Source organism: Poecilia reticulata, chromosome 12 (assembly GCF_904066995.2).
Source record: "Poecilia reticulata chromosome 12, P_reticulata-male-v2, whole genome shotgun sequence".
Classification (NCBI taxonomy): domain Eukaryota; kingdom Metazoa; phylum Chordata; class Actinopteri; order Cyprinodontiformes; family Poeciliidae; genus Poecilia; species Poecilia reticulata.
Window position 1 is genome coordinate 5,245,384 of NC_088841.1, and position 15,521 is coordinate 5,260,904.

At 39.3% G+C, this 15,521-nt stretch overlaps 1 protein-coding gene across 1 annotated transcript; it reads right to left on the bottom strand.

The window, feature by feature from the left end:
- Positions 1–213: 213 nt before the first annotated feature.
- Positions 214–11,555, bottom strand: LOC103473283 (glucosaminyl (N-acetyl) transferase 4). Its single transcript, XM_081613653.1, has 2 exons — positions 10,830–11,555; positions 214–2,144 (listed from the first exon to the last, which is right to left on the bottom strand). The coding sequence occupies exon 2, from the start codon at positions 2,141–2,143 to the stop codon at positions 845–847; it is 1,299 nt and encodes a 432-aa protein (XP_081469779.1). The 5' UTR covers position 2,144; positions 10,830–11,555; the 3' UTR covers positions 214–844.
- Between the last annotated feature and the right edge of the window lie 3,966 nt (positions 11,556–15,521).

Here is a 15,521-nt window from a genome sequence, read left to right on the forward strand (position 1 = left end):
CATCCCAGGACGGTTTTCAATAGCGAGAGTTTTGCCTAATTTGCACATATTTGCATCGGTTAAAGTTTCCTCCTTGGCAAGTAGAAGACACTATTGGCATTAAAGAAGAGAAAACTACTGCTATTCAGTAATACCTGCAAGGAGTATGTTCAGTATTTCTTTATGTCTTCATTAGCCATAAATGTACATTTCAGATCATCCAAGTACTGTATATCTGATTAGAATAATATTTTATTCATTAAATAGTAACACTTCAGAACTGACTAAGATGATTTATTCATAGTCAACACTGTGCAACCCAAGTCTTCAATAATAATTTAATCATGTTTAAATGTTTTCAAAGCACTGGAAATCTATTGCTGTTCCATCGACGCTCAAAGTCTTTTATAAAGCATTTTCAAAAGATATAAAGAGTTGAAAAGTCCACAATCACAGTGACATGGAAAGTAGCTGGTCCCTGAACTTGATTGTAGACGTAGCTTTTCTCTCCTTCATTAAACAACATATGCCCGAGGTTCCGAGATTTCTGACAGAAAGAAATCTATCATCCAAGGAGAAAGGATGGAATGTTTCTAAACAAAAGAAACAGGAATTGATGCAGCAAAGTACAGAATGTAGAAAAAAATAACTAACACAATCCTGTACTATGCATATTTGTGTGTATGTCTTAGTTTCTGATCAACATTAACCCTCCTAAGCTGGTGACCAGTCAGACCGTCCGTTCCCGAAACCACACAAATAAAAAAAACCTCATAATGACCCCACCGGTCTTGTGTGGTCCGATGGACTTTGTCTCTTAAGATTGCGGGGAAGTTAAAAGAAAAGTCAACAGCCATCATTTTAGCTAACCTTTTGGGCAAGTCAACGTTGTCCCTTTCTGAAACAACTTCTGCTTCTCCTCCAGTTTATCCTCAAGGCACTGAAGAAGGATAGGATCCACTTTGGGATCGAACTTGTTGGCAAACCAGTGTCCGTAGTTGAGCAGCCAGTGCAGTTCGGCCGCCCCAAAAATGCAAATGCTGCGCACGTGCTGCCCTGAGCACGGCGGGTAAAGGTTCTCCTCCAGGTACTGCCACTTCACAAGCCTCGTCTTGCTCATTAGGTCTGTGATGTCGGGCTGGGACCTGGGCACCTCCCCGGGAACGCCCGGCAGTCGCACAAGCGTGGCCCAGAAGTGTTCATCCGGAGAGTAGGTGTCCTCCGACCAGGCCAGGAAGTCCCTCACTACAGCCGACGAGTTCATGAACTGGATAAACTCCCTCGAGAGCACAAAGTAGGCATTGCCGATGAACATCTCTATGTTGTGCGGCGGCAGAGACTTTGCCTGCTGTGTTTTCACCGGAAGTTTCTTATACTCAAAACTGGCGTCCTGCAGCTCGTAGTGGTACAGAAACCGCTGCTTCTTGAGCTCACTGGGTCGACTTGTCTCCAACATGCTGGAGCCTTTCAGCCCCCTCAACTCTGACACCAGCTCCATGTTGGACTTCAGCGGGAAGTCCTGGCCGCAAAGGTTGATGACGTACTTCCACTTGACTTCCGATGTCAGAAGGTCCGACAGGCAGTTGAGGTCGGCCTTTAGGCGGCTGATGCTCGCGTAGAAAACGGCCTCGCGTTTGCTGGAGACAAAGACGTTGGGCAGGCAGCGGGACAAACCCTCCATGGCAGCGGTGAACTGAGCCGACGACTTCTGGTCGTAGTGTATGCAGTAGACGTTGTTGGGAGAGTACACCGCTCTGAGGAGTCTCTCCACCATCCACGCATTTTTATGTACAACCAAAGAGTACGCAATGGGAAAAATCTTCTCTTCCTCGGAAACACACAAATCGTCATAACCCCTTGTCTTCCTGAAGACAGGGCAATTTCCTATAAAGTCGATCAGACTTTCGTCTTTATCTTCCACCACAGTTTTTCTTCTGATGATGAGGGATTTACCCACTTCTACTGGGTCCATGTCATAAATGGCTTTGCAGCTGATGTTGTGCTTGACAAATGACTGACTGGTTGGAGCTGATGTAGGACCCAGGAACTCAGGGATGTAGATGTACTTGACGCTGAGCAGCAGCAGGATAATTACTGTCAGCACGGAGAGGACAGGGGGGATGAACTTTTTCCTGAGCTTCAGCATGAACCGCTTTGCATTCATCCTGTGGGGAAACAAAACAAAACAGTAGAAACACACTTGAGGAACAGAAACCAAAACATTGAGTGGTACTTTTGATATAAAACAGAACAAACATCTGAAGCAAACCATTACTGTGGAATTTGTTTTCTTTTTTGGGACTAATATGACTTGAATATTTGCACCATGAGTCAGTAAAGTTTTAAACGGGGCCACATTTCACCCGCTGCACCAGCCTTTCTTTTAGTCAAACTGTTTGTGTTTGGTATCCAAGGGGTGAATGGATTCGGTTTCAATAACAAAACATTTCTTCACCTTTTTTTGAAGCCCTGCCGTAAACGTCCTTCAATCAATTATTAATGCTGGCGAGTCTCCACCAGGCTGGAGGGAGCTCAGCCTCTCGTTAGCTGAAATACGGAACTTTGTTTCCTACATAAGACATCCAGATGGGCAACTCAAGGCTGAAATGTCCAATTTTCAGATAGATTCAGTGATAGATCATGGCTGGGTGGTCTCCTCAAGTTTAAATTTATAGCTATTAAAAAAAAAAGAAAAAAATATAAAATTCATATTATAATTTGGGATGTAATGACAACTCATGTCATTTCCCAGCTCGTGCGGTGGTTTCCAGACTTCACAGTTTCAGCAGTAAAAAAACAATACCAGAGATTAAGAGTGTAATAAAATGTCAATATGATTCTTGCCAAGTGAAATCCATCCTGTAAAGGTCAGTCCAGACTCTGTCAGTTTGTGACTTTAAGTTTAGCTCAGTATTATGAAACCAGAATATGACTGTTTCAAGCAGTCATATTCTGCGGCTGTGTTTCAGTATAATTTTAAGGCATAAAAGAAAGTAATTCTTTGTGCTGACAAATTAGGAAAATGAAGACATCCTTGGCTAGCAACACTTGTCTACAAAAACTTTTAAAGGTGTTCAGCAGCAGTGAATACTAAGTAGTATAAAGAAACGATGAAATGGTGACAGACAAGACAGGAAAGCTGACTGTTAGCGACGCTGAAGCTAGCATACACTATAGAGCTTCTCTGAGTTGTAGTTTCTAATCAGCTAATTTTTACTGTTTTGGCAAATGTTTAAACTGATCAAACCTAAACCTGATACATCTACACTCAGAGACAACTGAAAACACAGGTTGAGATTTCAGAATCTCAGTAATTCCCTTGGGGATAAATGCAAAAAGTTAGTTATTATTTTAGCATTAAGACCAAGTTAAACTCTAGATGAGCTTAAATAAACCACTGACTTCTCAAAGCTAAACTAAATTTTCTAGTTATTAAACATTCACTTTGTCTCATGTGCTTTTATTGTCACACCCTTATTAGAAAGTCATTTAAGCAAAGCTAAAATGACAGCAAGAATGCTGCATCTATTTGCAAGTACTTTTTCAGAGGATAAATACCTTTATAATAACCTTTGTAATTTACATTATCTTCCCAATACAAATTTTTGAACTTTCATTCTCATTCAAGTCTGACTTGATTTTTTTAAATTATTATTTTATTAAAAGATTATTTTAACAATGAACTCTATTCTCTAGAGCCTTTGTTTTAAAAATAAGAAAACAAAGCAAATGGTTTGGCATTTGCTTTGCCAAAAGCAGCAGCTTTTAGCAACCCGGTCCCGATTGGTCCAAAAAGGATATTTCAATTCACTTCAGCAAAATCAGAGAAACCTCAAGCTGAAATTACATGAAGGTGTCATAAGGTATGTCACTTTCATTAATGAAAAATAAACAATCAACTAATAATCCAAACAGGGGACGATGCAGGAACCAATGGGAAGCCAGGAACATGAGTAGGAGCAACAGAAGGAGCCAATGAAAAACAATGAGACGAGGGAGATTATGTAAACACAAGGAGTGCAAATGACTGAGGAACCAGAGGAGTTGATGACAGGTGATTAACAACAGCTGGGGAACGGAGGAGGTAGAGGCAAAATGAGGCATTTATTAGCAGGCTAAGAGTTTAAGCTTCGTCTCGTTCCTGTGAGCCCACAGCTCTGTGTTGCTTGGCCTTCACACCAAATCATACTGATGATCTATATTTTGTGCTGTGCGAGGCAACTTCCATCTCTTCAAAGTCAAACCAGTTTTAGTATTTTGCCTCTTCTCGCCATTGTGGCCATATTTAGTGAATAATTAACTGAGTTCTTTCTGGGTCTAAACAGAGGTCCATGCACGAGAAAGTTGGCTATTCTTATGTGCTCCTGACAGTTTTCGGTGTTTGGGGCAGAGGAATCCGTCCTCTATCTTTCTGGTTTCCGAGGTGCGTTCCGTTTCCCTCCGACTAATTGAAGTCATTTTTTAACAAAAGACACAGAGAGAACAAACTATGAGCTTCAGTGGAGATTAAATCTGAGATCGTTAAGGTGTAGCGGTGGAAGAAAGTTGCCCAGCTGGTATTTCTCGCAAGGTTTACGAACATACCAGAGTTGACGGCAGGACAAACTCCAACACACCCATTTCCTGGGATACATTCCTATTGCTGCAATGCATTTAGAAACCCAAACTAACTAAAATTGGGCCGCTGCCTGGACTCAGCAGGGCCCAGCGCTAGCACATGTAAAAACACAATGGGGTTTGGCAGCTGTGCTCAGGTAGTGCATCTTCAGGACTCGCAGCATGAGACGTGACTCGAGATGCGCCGAAATGCAAAATAAGACCTTACGACCAAACAGATTTGACACATCCACTCCTCTACACTCTTCCGTCCAATCAACCAACAAAAAACAGTGTATGAGAGGCAAACGGATGGCTCGGTTACAGGAGGTAAGGAGATGAGGTGTTGTGACATAATGCAAAGTGTGGGTTTCTTTCCTGTGACTTCAATGCCAGGCCTGAGGCAGGTTTCCTCCATTAAAATAACTTGGTTGAGATTAAAGTAAAATGTAATAGCAAGGAAACTCGGAAACTTTGTGTAATCTTTGAAGTGTGGCTTCTAAACATTATAGGAGTGAATTATGATGAGGTGGTGTGAAACTCAGCCTAGGTTTGAATATGAAAATGGTAAGTGGATTAAAAACGTTGTGGCATGAAAAAGGCTTGGCCACAACAGATGTACTCGGTTCTTGTTTCATTTTTTTGGTCATACTTAAATGTTTCAGATGATCGAGCAAATTTAAATATCAGACAACCGGACAAAACTCAAAAAGCAGTTTGTGAATAATGATTTCATTTATCAGGAAGGAAAACACATTCCAACCAATCCAACCTTCTGAGGGAAACAAACAAACAAACAAACAAAAACAACTAATGGACTCCCTACAGTTAATGTTGTTTAACCACAGTTCGTTACATTATGAAAAATCACATCATGATCCGACAAAAACAAATAAATAAAATCCAGAACTCAACAGAAGCAAAGTCATTTGCATCGTTTCAGTCTTGTTGGGGTTACAAACTGTTCCTAAAACTTTGGGAAGCCACTGAATCCCAATGAGAGCCATCATCCACAACTGGAGAAAACGTGGGACAGTGGTCAACTTTCCCAGGGCGGCCTAAAGAAAGGACTCAAAGACCGTATCGAGAACTCATCCAGGACGTTACAAGCACTGCTGACCTTACTTGACCATACATTTAGGGTCAAAATTCATGGTTCAACAATAAGGCGCAAGCAGGCAAAAAAAAAAAGAGAGTCAAAGGAGCGTTCGAAGGCTGACCAATAAGAAGACAAAGGTCAACAGATCATTTGATCCACAAGACTTTAGAAGAAAATATTCTATATTCACTATAGACTATAATACACTGCAGATGTTCTGTCTGAAAAAAGAACATCACAGTGGTAGTATGATGGTCTTGAGTTACAATGCTTTTCAGGACCTTGATGATAAAATCCTAAATTCTGCTCTCCACCTAAACACACAACAAGCCAAAGGGACATGTTGTGTCTTGAACTTTAACGTGAATTAAAGTCATTCTGCAAAAAAATAAAATAAAATCAGCTGTCACATATGTAACGTGCTAGCTAAATTGTGAAAGAAGCTATGCTGGGAAGCTCATAGCAAACTGAGTGGCTGTCAACAGCCACATAGGAGGTAGAGCCACAACATATTTGCTAGCAATAAAGTATCTTCAACGTTCCTCTTACTTCGACTTTAATTGTTTGATATTTGGAAGTGTATCCAACACAAACTGAACGTCTTTGTTCACTTCCTCTGCTGCCATCACCAAACTACAACCTTATACAGGCAGACTACATTTGTGAAAACAATCTGGAAAGTCAACAGCATCATTCGCAACTCCTCCTTCTGTTCGCTGATTGGCCAGGATGAAATGCAATGGAATGGGACAAATCCCAGATGGCGGATTTTGTAGTGGGACAATATGTATATTTTTATATCTATCCAAGTTTTTCTGTAACGAACCATCCAGGAATAAACCAACTTTAATAAAGAAAACTGAAACGTCCCGACTGTGCATTCTTGCTGACGCCCCCTGGTGAACCACAAATATTAAAGCTACGTAATTAGCTCTTCCCCAGAACAACCCCCAAAGGCGGCACTACCAGTTATTAGGTTCAGGGGTAAATCACTTTTGCCACATAGGGTTTTGGCTAGCTTTCTTCTCTTCTTAAGCAAATTTGTCATTTGTTCACTCGAGTTAATGTTGACTGAGATTAAACTTTGTTTGACCATTAGAAAAAATTTAAATGTGATAACACAGAAACAGAAGACAGTTGTGGGGGGGAAAATACTTTTCACAGCACTGTGTGTAGCGCACAGAGGTCACAGTCCCAGTTACCCAGGTGCACACACAACAGACAGTGATATGAAAATCAGTAGACACCTGAAGATTAAGTGCTTTGCCCATCGACATGTGGTGGGGGAAACTGGAATCGAACTTACGTTTCCACTGAGCTCCAGCCAATCTCTTACCTAGCAAAGCTAATAAAAGAAAATTGACTTTTTAAAAATAGGTCAGAAAGGTAATAAAATCTTTTCCAACGGATTTACGACTCACGTGAGAACATGGAAAACCTTCAAACATTTCAAACACATTTCAGTTATGTAAGTGAAGTGAAAAATAACGTAAACCTGTCTAGGTAAGGGGTGATTATAAGCTTAAACAGGGTTAGGTTGTTGAAGAATAACTTCATGCTTTGAACATCTCACAAAGCTCTGTTCAGTCTGTTATAGAGGATTGAAGGAGTGTAGCGCAACTGCAAACCTGCCCAGACATGACCGTGTGTTTAATATAAAGCGGTCAAACCAGTAGGTAAAAAGAAGAAGCAACTGAAGAGGCTCATGGTAATGCTAGAGGAAATGCAGCTCAGGTAGATGAATCTGTTGACAAGACAACTAACTCCACAATGTGTGTCCTTAATAAAATAGTAAAGGTGTCCCGATACAACTTTTTCACTTTGCGATACGATACAAATATTGCAGCTTTGAGAATTTGCTGATACTAATATTGACCCAAAACGATTTCAGAATGAATCATGCACACGTTTTACTACTTATTTTTCCATGTGGAATGTTTGAAAAGGTTTGATCAAGTAATATTATCCAAACAGAGAAAATATACTCAACAAAGGCAGACTAAATACTGGAGTACTTATATTGGAGATTCTAGATGCAGACATAGATAATCTGATACTCTGTTTTTTTTTTTTTTTGGCTGATATCGGATTGATTTTTATATCAATATCAGATCGGGACAAGTCCAAAAATAGCATTAAGAATAGTGGTTCTCAACGTGGGCGGTACCGCCCCCCAGGGGGCGTTCAGAGGGCGTCAGGGGGCGCTGGCGGACATTTTTACAAAAGGGGGGCGCTGGGATGCCTTTGTGGGGCGTTTGGTCGAAGGTAAACTTTACACCTTGAATGCACAACAATACCAGTTTAGACTTTGAGCAACTTGGTAACACTGTATTGTGTAACATTCAATCATGCTTGGCTGCAACTGTATTGATGGCAGCTCTTCTTCTTCTTCTTCTTCTGTTCAGTGTTTGTTAACTTCTGTTAGCTTCTTGGCGCAGCTCCGTTCTCCTGCTACTGGTAGCTAAAATCACGATACCCTCACTGTGTAACCCTCTGAAAAATGAACCCATTTAAATAAAGAAATCAAGAAATCCCTCCATGAGTGATACCACGATAGAGAGCGTTCATTTTATAGCGTTAACACGGAGCTGTAAGTGGTCCGGTATGAAACGGGGGTGATAGAACAACACAGCACTTTACATTTCAATAATCAGAATGCAGAAATTGTTTCCGTTGTTTTAAAAGGTTTATGTCAGTCTGCCTTTTCCACATCGATACGCTTCCCGACCGCCCTGCACCTTAGGGGGTAAAAAAAAAAAAAAGACGCGCACATTGCGCAAAACTCTGAAACAGGAGAAGCGGACATAGAATGGAGCGACGAACTAGATGTGAATTATGGCATAAAAACAGAGAATCCGACGCTGAACAGTGAAAAATCAACACGATGTGAAACACATGACGATTAGGAGGCACAGCAGGTGATGAGTGAATATTATTCGTCTTATAATGGATAAATGATCAAATAAATGTAGCAACAGGAAAGAAACTAAAGTGGACATAGCAATAAACCAAGAGAGGATAATACTAATCAAATGAAACTAAATGGAAATGAATGAAGAACAAAATGCAAGAATAAACTAAGAAACTAAAGTAAATACAGAGGAATAAACTGGTATGGCAAGACATTTCGAGCAATAATTAATACAGAGGACTGTATGGCAAGAATAAACAGACACTATTTCCAGATAAAAGGTAAAATAATACTGTTGAAATGTCATGGGTTTGTTGAGACCATATCTAGTACTGATGATAAATATATCTTACAGACCATAACAGTAAAGAACTTTATCACTTATTTATGTTTTTAATTAGATTTGATATATTTATTTCTTCAATATTATTTTTCATGTGAGTGTTAATGTCATGAGGCTGATGACTCCATGACACTTTCAATTTGACTCATTAGGATTTGATTATGAACCAGATTTGTTCTTTGTAATTTCTGTCCAGTAAAACTATTAATCTATAATCAATAGACAGGTCTATATAAAGATATAATCCATGTTTCTGTCTCATATTTGTATGGCATTAAAAGGACCTGGAACTTTTGTTTTTCCATTGAAAGCTCTGGTTTGCACAATAAATGCCATGTGGGTGAAATTTTATGGATGATACTCTGATGTCCCATTCTCCTGAAGGCAGCACAGAGCTGCACCACCAGAAACTAACACTGAAGAGAAGAAGAGATTAATGTAGTTACAGTTCTATCCATGTTTTAATGTTGCAGAGCTCAGTCGTTTGCAAATAGATCAAAGTTTAAACTGGCATGTTGAACATCTTTTATCTGGTCATTTTGTTAAATATTTAACAACTAGAAAATGACACAAAATAAGAATATTTTTTCCACTCTGATTGGCTGCTGTTAGGCCTACCGATTTTAACTTGAATGTTCATTGCATTTTTTGAAGACGCCTGTGAAAATAATTTTTATTCTCATGACTTTTTTGTTCTCTGGGAAATTATTTTTCATGATAAATACAGAAACAAGCATAAAAATCAAAACATCTAAAATAGTGATAGTAATATCAATGATAAAATAATGGTCAGTGCAAAGTAGCCTGCAAATTCTTTGGTGAGGGGCGGTGAGGGACCTGGATAAAGGCTAGGGGGGCGCTGGCACAAAAAATGTTGAGAAACACTGATTAAGAAGGTAGTTTTAAAGTTGAACAAACAAATGGAAGAAGGTGGACTGGTCAAATGAGACATACTGACACTGGACATCTCCATGAACACACCATCCACATGCTGAAACATGGTGGAGGCACAATGATGCTGAGGAGATGTTTTCTTCAATAGTGACAAAGAAGCTGCTCAGAGCTGATGGAAAGAATATTTTAAAGATGGGGTCGAAATTAATCTTCTAATGGTTCGACATCCCTAAAATAAACCCAGAGCGACATTGGACTGGTTGAGATCAAATCATAGTCGTTTGAAAGTCTCTGAGTTGAACTGAGAATCAGAGATGTTAAACTTGCTGGTCGTATATTCTGTCAATCCGATCTAAAGGGACTTAACATATTTCACACACAAAAAAGGCAAAGATTCTGATCTCGGTGCGTTCATGAAGTAAATTCCAAGTAAACTCTTGCACATAGAATTGTTCAAGAATTCCTGTTATTGGAATTCATGCAAATGCAAGTCACAGTTTTCAGGTTTTTATTTTGCTAAATAAACATGGTCCTGAATCATCTTCAACTCACTTGGTAAATGATTCTCTGGTTCGTGTTTTCCTGTCAAATGAAATCCGAGGTGAAGACGTTTCAGGTTTGGTCGTGTCATGGGGAAAAGTACGATTGCGTACGATACTTTGACTGGACTCCTGTTGCTCAGCTCATTAGTACATCGAACTGTTTGTTCTCAGGCCACAGTCTCAACAGCTGATTCAGTCTCCGGGGAAGTGCTTTAATATAGACCACAGTGAAATGTTGTCTCTGTCAGCTGGAAGATTACCTATCATTTTCAGCTTTTTTGTGGAATACCAAAATTAGTTTAGTGAGAATATAAAAAGATCAATTTATTTAAACTGCCTCATATTAATATTTCACCAACAATACATTATTTTTTTTTTGTTAGAAAAAAAAAAACTTTTCTCTTTCTGTTTTCATCTACCAAAAACATCTGAGATTTTTTTTTGAGGGGTAAACAAAACACCCACCTTACTCCGGGGTACCAGGCGCCACGTGAACCGCCTCTTCAAGTCATCCTGAAAGTTTCGGCTCAGAGTTGTGTCAAGATGTGAACACTGACACTTGAAGGATCGGATCTCATAACCCGAGCTCACCGACGTCGAGAGAAAACACCAAAAGTGGTCACATCTTTCCTTCCTGCGCCCCCTACACTTTTTTCAGAAAACTTCGGACCGCAGCGGAAACGTCGTCTCGCCACATCATTAACATTATCTTTAGAGACAAAGAGAGGGGGAAAAATTCAAACAGCCTCTTTAGCTGGTGATGTCTGCGTGTCCGCGATGCGATGAGAGGGTTACGGTAACCCGGAAAGAGGCAGGACCTACAACTGCACGTTGCGGAGAAGATGTTGCGCCTCCCTTTGCGGACCCACGGGATGATCTGATGCGTCCAGGCGTGAATAAAAGCGCCGATTCAACAAGTGGAGTTAGTTGGAAGGAAGTTTCTGAAGTCATCCTGAACTGGCCAAGGGAGACGAGTTGGTGTGACGAGCAGAGGGAAAAAAAAACGTTTTAAGGGAGGAGAGATGGGTTGATGTTTGAGTAGACCATAAAAGGAGCCAAGAGGTCTAAAGCAAAAAAATAAAAAAAACAAAGACAGGGAGAGGAAACAGAAAAACAGAAGAAATAATTCGAAAGACTTTATTGGTAAATGTGGGTAAAGGGAGATCATCTGCAAATGAAGCAGAGCGTCTGCTCTCAATGCCCTCATTGTCTCCGGTCCTGACTGCGTCTTTGTGTGCGGTGGAGGTGGAGGTGGGGAAAAAGAAACTGGAAACTTTACTGCAGACCCACAGATATTTTATTATTGAGAATATTGTCTTACACACAGAGAGCAGCAGCACCATTCACGTAAACCTTTTATTACCACACACGTACATGCGCAGTGATGTGCAATATGCAGTGTGATATGGAAGTCGTTTATTTGCAGCAATTCAGTTCATTAAGCGAACTGATTGATTTGATTCTGTCCGGTTTTTTAAAGACTTTTTGCTTGCAGCTAATGGAAACCACACGTACCCCTTCTCAAAAGTTATATTACATTGGAAAAATTATTATTATTATTTATTTATTTATTTATTTATTTATTTTTTAAATACAGAAATATTGTCATTGCGACATTATGGCCAATTACCTGGACTTACCTGCTGTAATTTCTTAGTTGTTTCTTAGTGCTGACTCAGTCATTGTCACATTTCTCATTTTAAAATGCGTAATTATTTACCACTCAATACAACTGACTTTTTTTGTTTGTTTGTTTGTTTTAAAGGGGCAATAAAATAAACTTTTCTGAGATTTACATCTTGTTATAATGTTATTCCCTCGTCTAAAACGTGCCTGGAGTTTAATTCTTTCATGCTCGTTCTGACAACTTCCTGAGGGTGGAGCTACAGAAAGAGCAGGAGCTTCTTAAAGAGACACAGGCCCAAATTCAATGTATTAAATTACGTCATAGAAAGTCATTTCATATATACAGCATTTTTATAACTACTGAAGGTAACAAAGTTACTTGATTGTGCTATAAAATGGCACCATGTTACTGGAAGATACAAAGAAAAGTAGGAAGGAGGAAACTTAAAAAAAAAAAAAAAAGATTATACTTTTAGTCATAAACATTGTTTAGTAGTAAGAAATGAAAGGCATGCTGCTTAACTAACGCACACTGCATTTGGAGGCAAACAGCTTAGATCCCTGTGTTCAAAAACAACAGTCACATGGGCCAAATCTAATGCAAGTGTCATAAGAGCAGAAAATCAGCTGAAACGTTTCACGTCCAAATGAAATCAATCTGCTGGGAGAAAATGGAATCACATCATCTGACTTACGTTTAAAGGACTGAAAAACACACAACAGTGGCCCCGAGTTTCTTCTTTTTATTATTAGAAAAAACACAGGAGTGCATAAAAGTGTTAACATGCCTGAGTGAAACAATCCAAACTAAAGCAGCAGAAATAAAAATGTAGAGCAGAACAGAAGGAGCTTTTATTGACCCGCTGCATGTGTAACAACAGCATTAGATACAAAAATCCACACAAAACGTTTTTAAAGTGTTCATCAGTAAAACAACCAGTCGTCTATTAATATGTCAAGGAAGAAAATGAAGTACAAATAAAACCCAGAACGTGTAAACCAGAGGAATAACTGGTAGTAACTTACTAGCTTAACGTTTTTGCACCCTCACAACTTTTCTGCTGTCATTTCTTAGTTGTGTTTTGAATTTTAATTACTGAAGAAAAAAAATCTCAGGTTAGCTGACTGTTATGCAAAAGCTCACACAGTTTCAGTCCTGCTGCCAAAGAACTGCTTCCTCTATCTAGAAATAAACTGGCAGTATACATGACTGATTCATAAAATCCAATGGAGAAATGTTTCTGCAAGTAATTTTCAGAGGGTTTGCCTCAAACAGGAAGAGAAACTGAATTCCCACTGACATGAGACACATTTAACACCAATGAGAGCTAGTGATGCTAAAGAGCAGCTTTAACTTCTCTGAGAGAAACCATCTACTTTGAAAATCTGAACATCCAATTCTCGGTGGGTTGAATTCAGTTGCGCCCCGGAGACGGTTGGGAACGGTTAAATGATCGTCCAGCGCTGACAAAACAATACTTAAAAGAAGGAGCAAAACAAGTCCACACGTTGGAGGGGATAGGACCAAATCCCATGACATCAGAACTCACTTTTAAAACACAAAGGGTTTATTTTGTGCTTGCCAGGTTCCGATTATCCAGAGACATGCAGGAGTTATGTTGTTCAGACAGAGTACAACTAAGAGTAGGCTGCTTTAGTAATGAAGCACAGCGTTTGTTTTTCCACAGTTATCTAAGTGTGCACGTGTTTTAAATAAAAAATAAATAAATGAATAAGTACAAGAATTAATGCAAACAGTAGGTTTGGATTTCATTTATTACGAAAAACCAAAAAAACATATCCAGAAAATCTGGCCATTTGTGAAAAGTAACAGACTCCGTCACACAACAATAAAGAGCATTTGAAAGCAGAGCAGGTCTAACAAAGCAATGCAACTTCACAGTAATTTCTTACTGGAGCATGTTGCCTTCTGTAATTACTGACCATGTAAAAGAAAAAAAAAAGTTTGTAAAAGTGATTTTAATGTTTGTGGTGTGAACCTCAGGAGGAATAGTCTCTACTCTGCTGCTCTGCGGTAGAGACTAATGGGAATCCTTAAATAAACAAGGAAAGTATGTTGTTTCATCTTGATGATCAACCAGGAGTTTTGGAAAATATTCTGTAGACTAGAGAGACAAAAGTGGAACTTTTTGGCAGGTGGTGGTGGTGGTATGATGCTAAGGGTTTGCTTTGCTGATTTCTTCTCTTGTTTCTTGAAAACATTTTGGCTTCTTTGGTTTATGGGTTAATGACAAATGACAACAATCCAAAGCGTCCAAATGAATTCACGTATGAAAGGCTAAAAAGGACAAAGCGAAAGTTTAGGAACGGCCTAGTCAACACCTGGAGTTGGACCAAACTGAGATCTTGTGGTTTATCCTTAAACAGCCTGTTCATGTTTAGAAACCCTCCAGTGCGGCTAAAGTGAAACAGCTCAGTAAGGAAGTGGTTTATAGCACAGGGTGAGTCTGATTCATGTGACGACTAATTGAAGATCTATGATCTTTGGAGGCCTGATTTGTGTTTTAAACAATAAGCAAATTAATGCACTCTCAACTGAACATACAAATAAAAAAAAATAAAAATAAAGGTGGCTTACTGACTCTGTTAACAGTTACTGAGCTGGTTTGAAATCAGCAAATTGATTTGTTTTCTCTCAGGAAACAGTCAGTCTGGCGGCTGCAAGATGATTGGGTTTATGTAAACGAGTCGACGGCTTCTAATGATTCACTTTACTCTAAATATCTTTAAATAGTTGTATGAAAGGTGAAGGATGTACAGAAACAATTAAATTATCAATAAGATAATTATTGATAGTACAGTAAAATACTGTATTTAAAAACAGTTTAAACCTCCTTTCAATCCTGTTCGGATGAGTACGAAGATAAAATGACGTATTCTTATATTATAGGACATCATTTTAATAAATAAATAAATAAATATATAAAAACAATTCAAAAAATGACTTGAATTTCCACATTCCTCAGATTACTAGATAAGAGGGCAGGAAGGATCTCCAGTAGCAGTCAGCCTTGCAGCAAATCTGAAGAGGCCTCTGACTCAAGAAAGTTGCTGTCAGACAAGCTTAATATTTGGGAAGTAGAGATGATATTACACAGTATTGTCAGATTATGATCTGACCATTTTTAATCTAATGGAGTACACACCCACACACACACACACACACACACACACACACCCCGCACTCACCCCCCCCCCCCACCCACACACACACACACACACCCCGCACTCACCCCCCCCCCCCACACACACACACACATACTTTAGACAAAATTACTTTATAGTAGATCCTTATCACACAACATTAGTATAACCTGCTCTGTTTTCACCTCCCTCAGAATCACTGAAAAGGTGAATTGCTGCCCTCTGGTGTGTTTTTCTAAGAAATAATTTTCTTCATAGTTTTACTTTCTTATTGTGTGGCATTAAACAACAGAGCCCTCGCTTGAAAAAGCAGGTAGAACTGGGAAAAACAATGAGAGGAGAACAAGAATAACCAGAGGTTTCTTT

What these genes read in the sequence shown, in the direction of transcription:
- LOC103473283 (XM_081613653.1), bottom strand. Translation starts at nt 2,143, where the DNA reads ATGAATGCAAAGCGGTTCATGCTGAAGCTCAGGAAAAAGTTCATCCCC.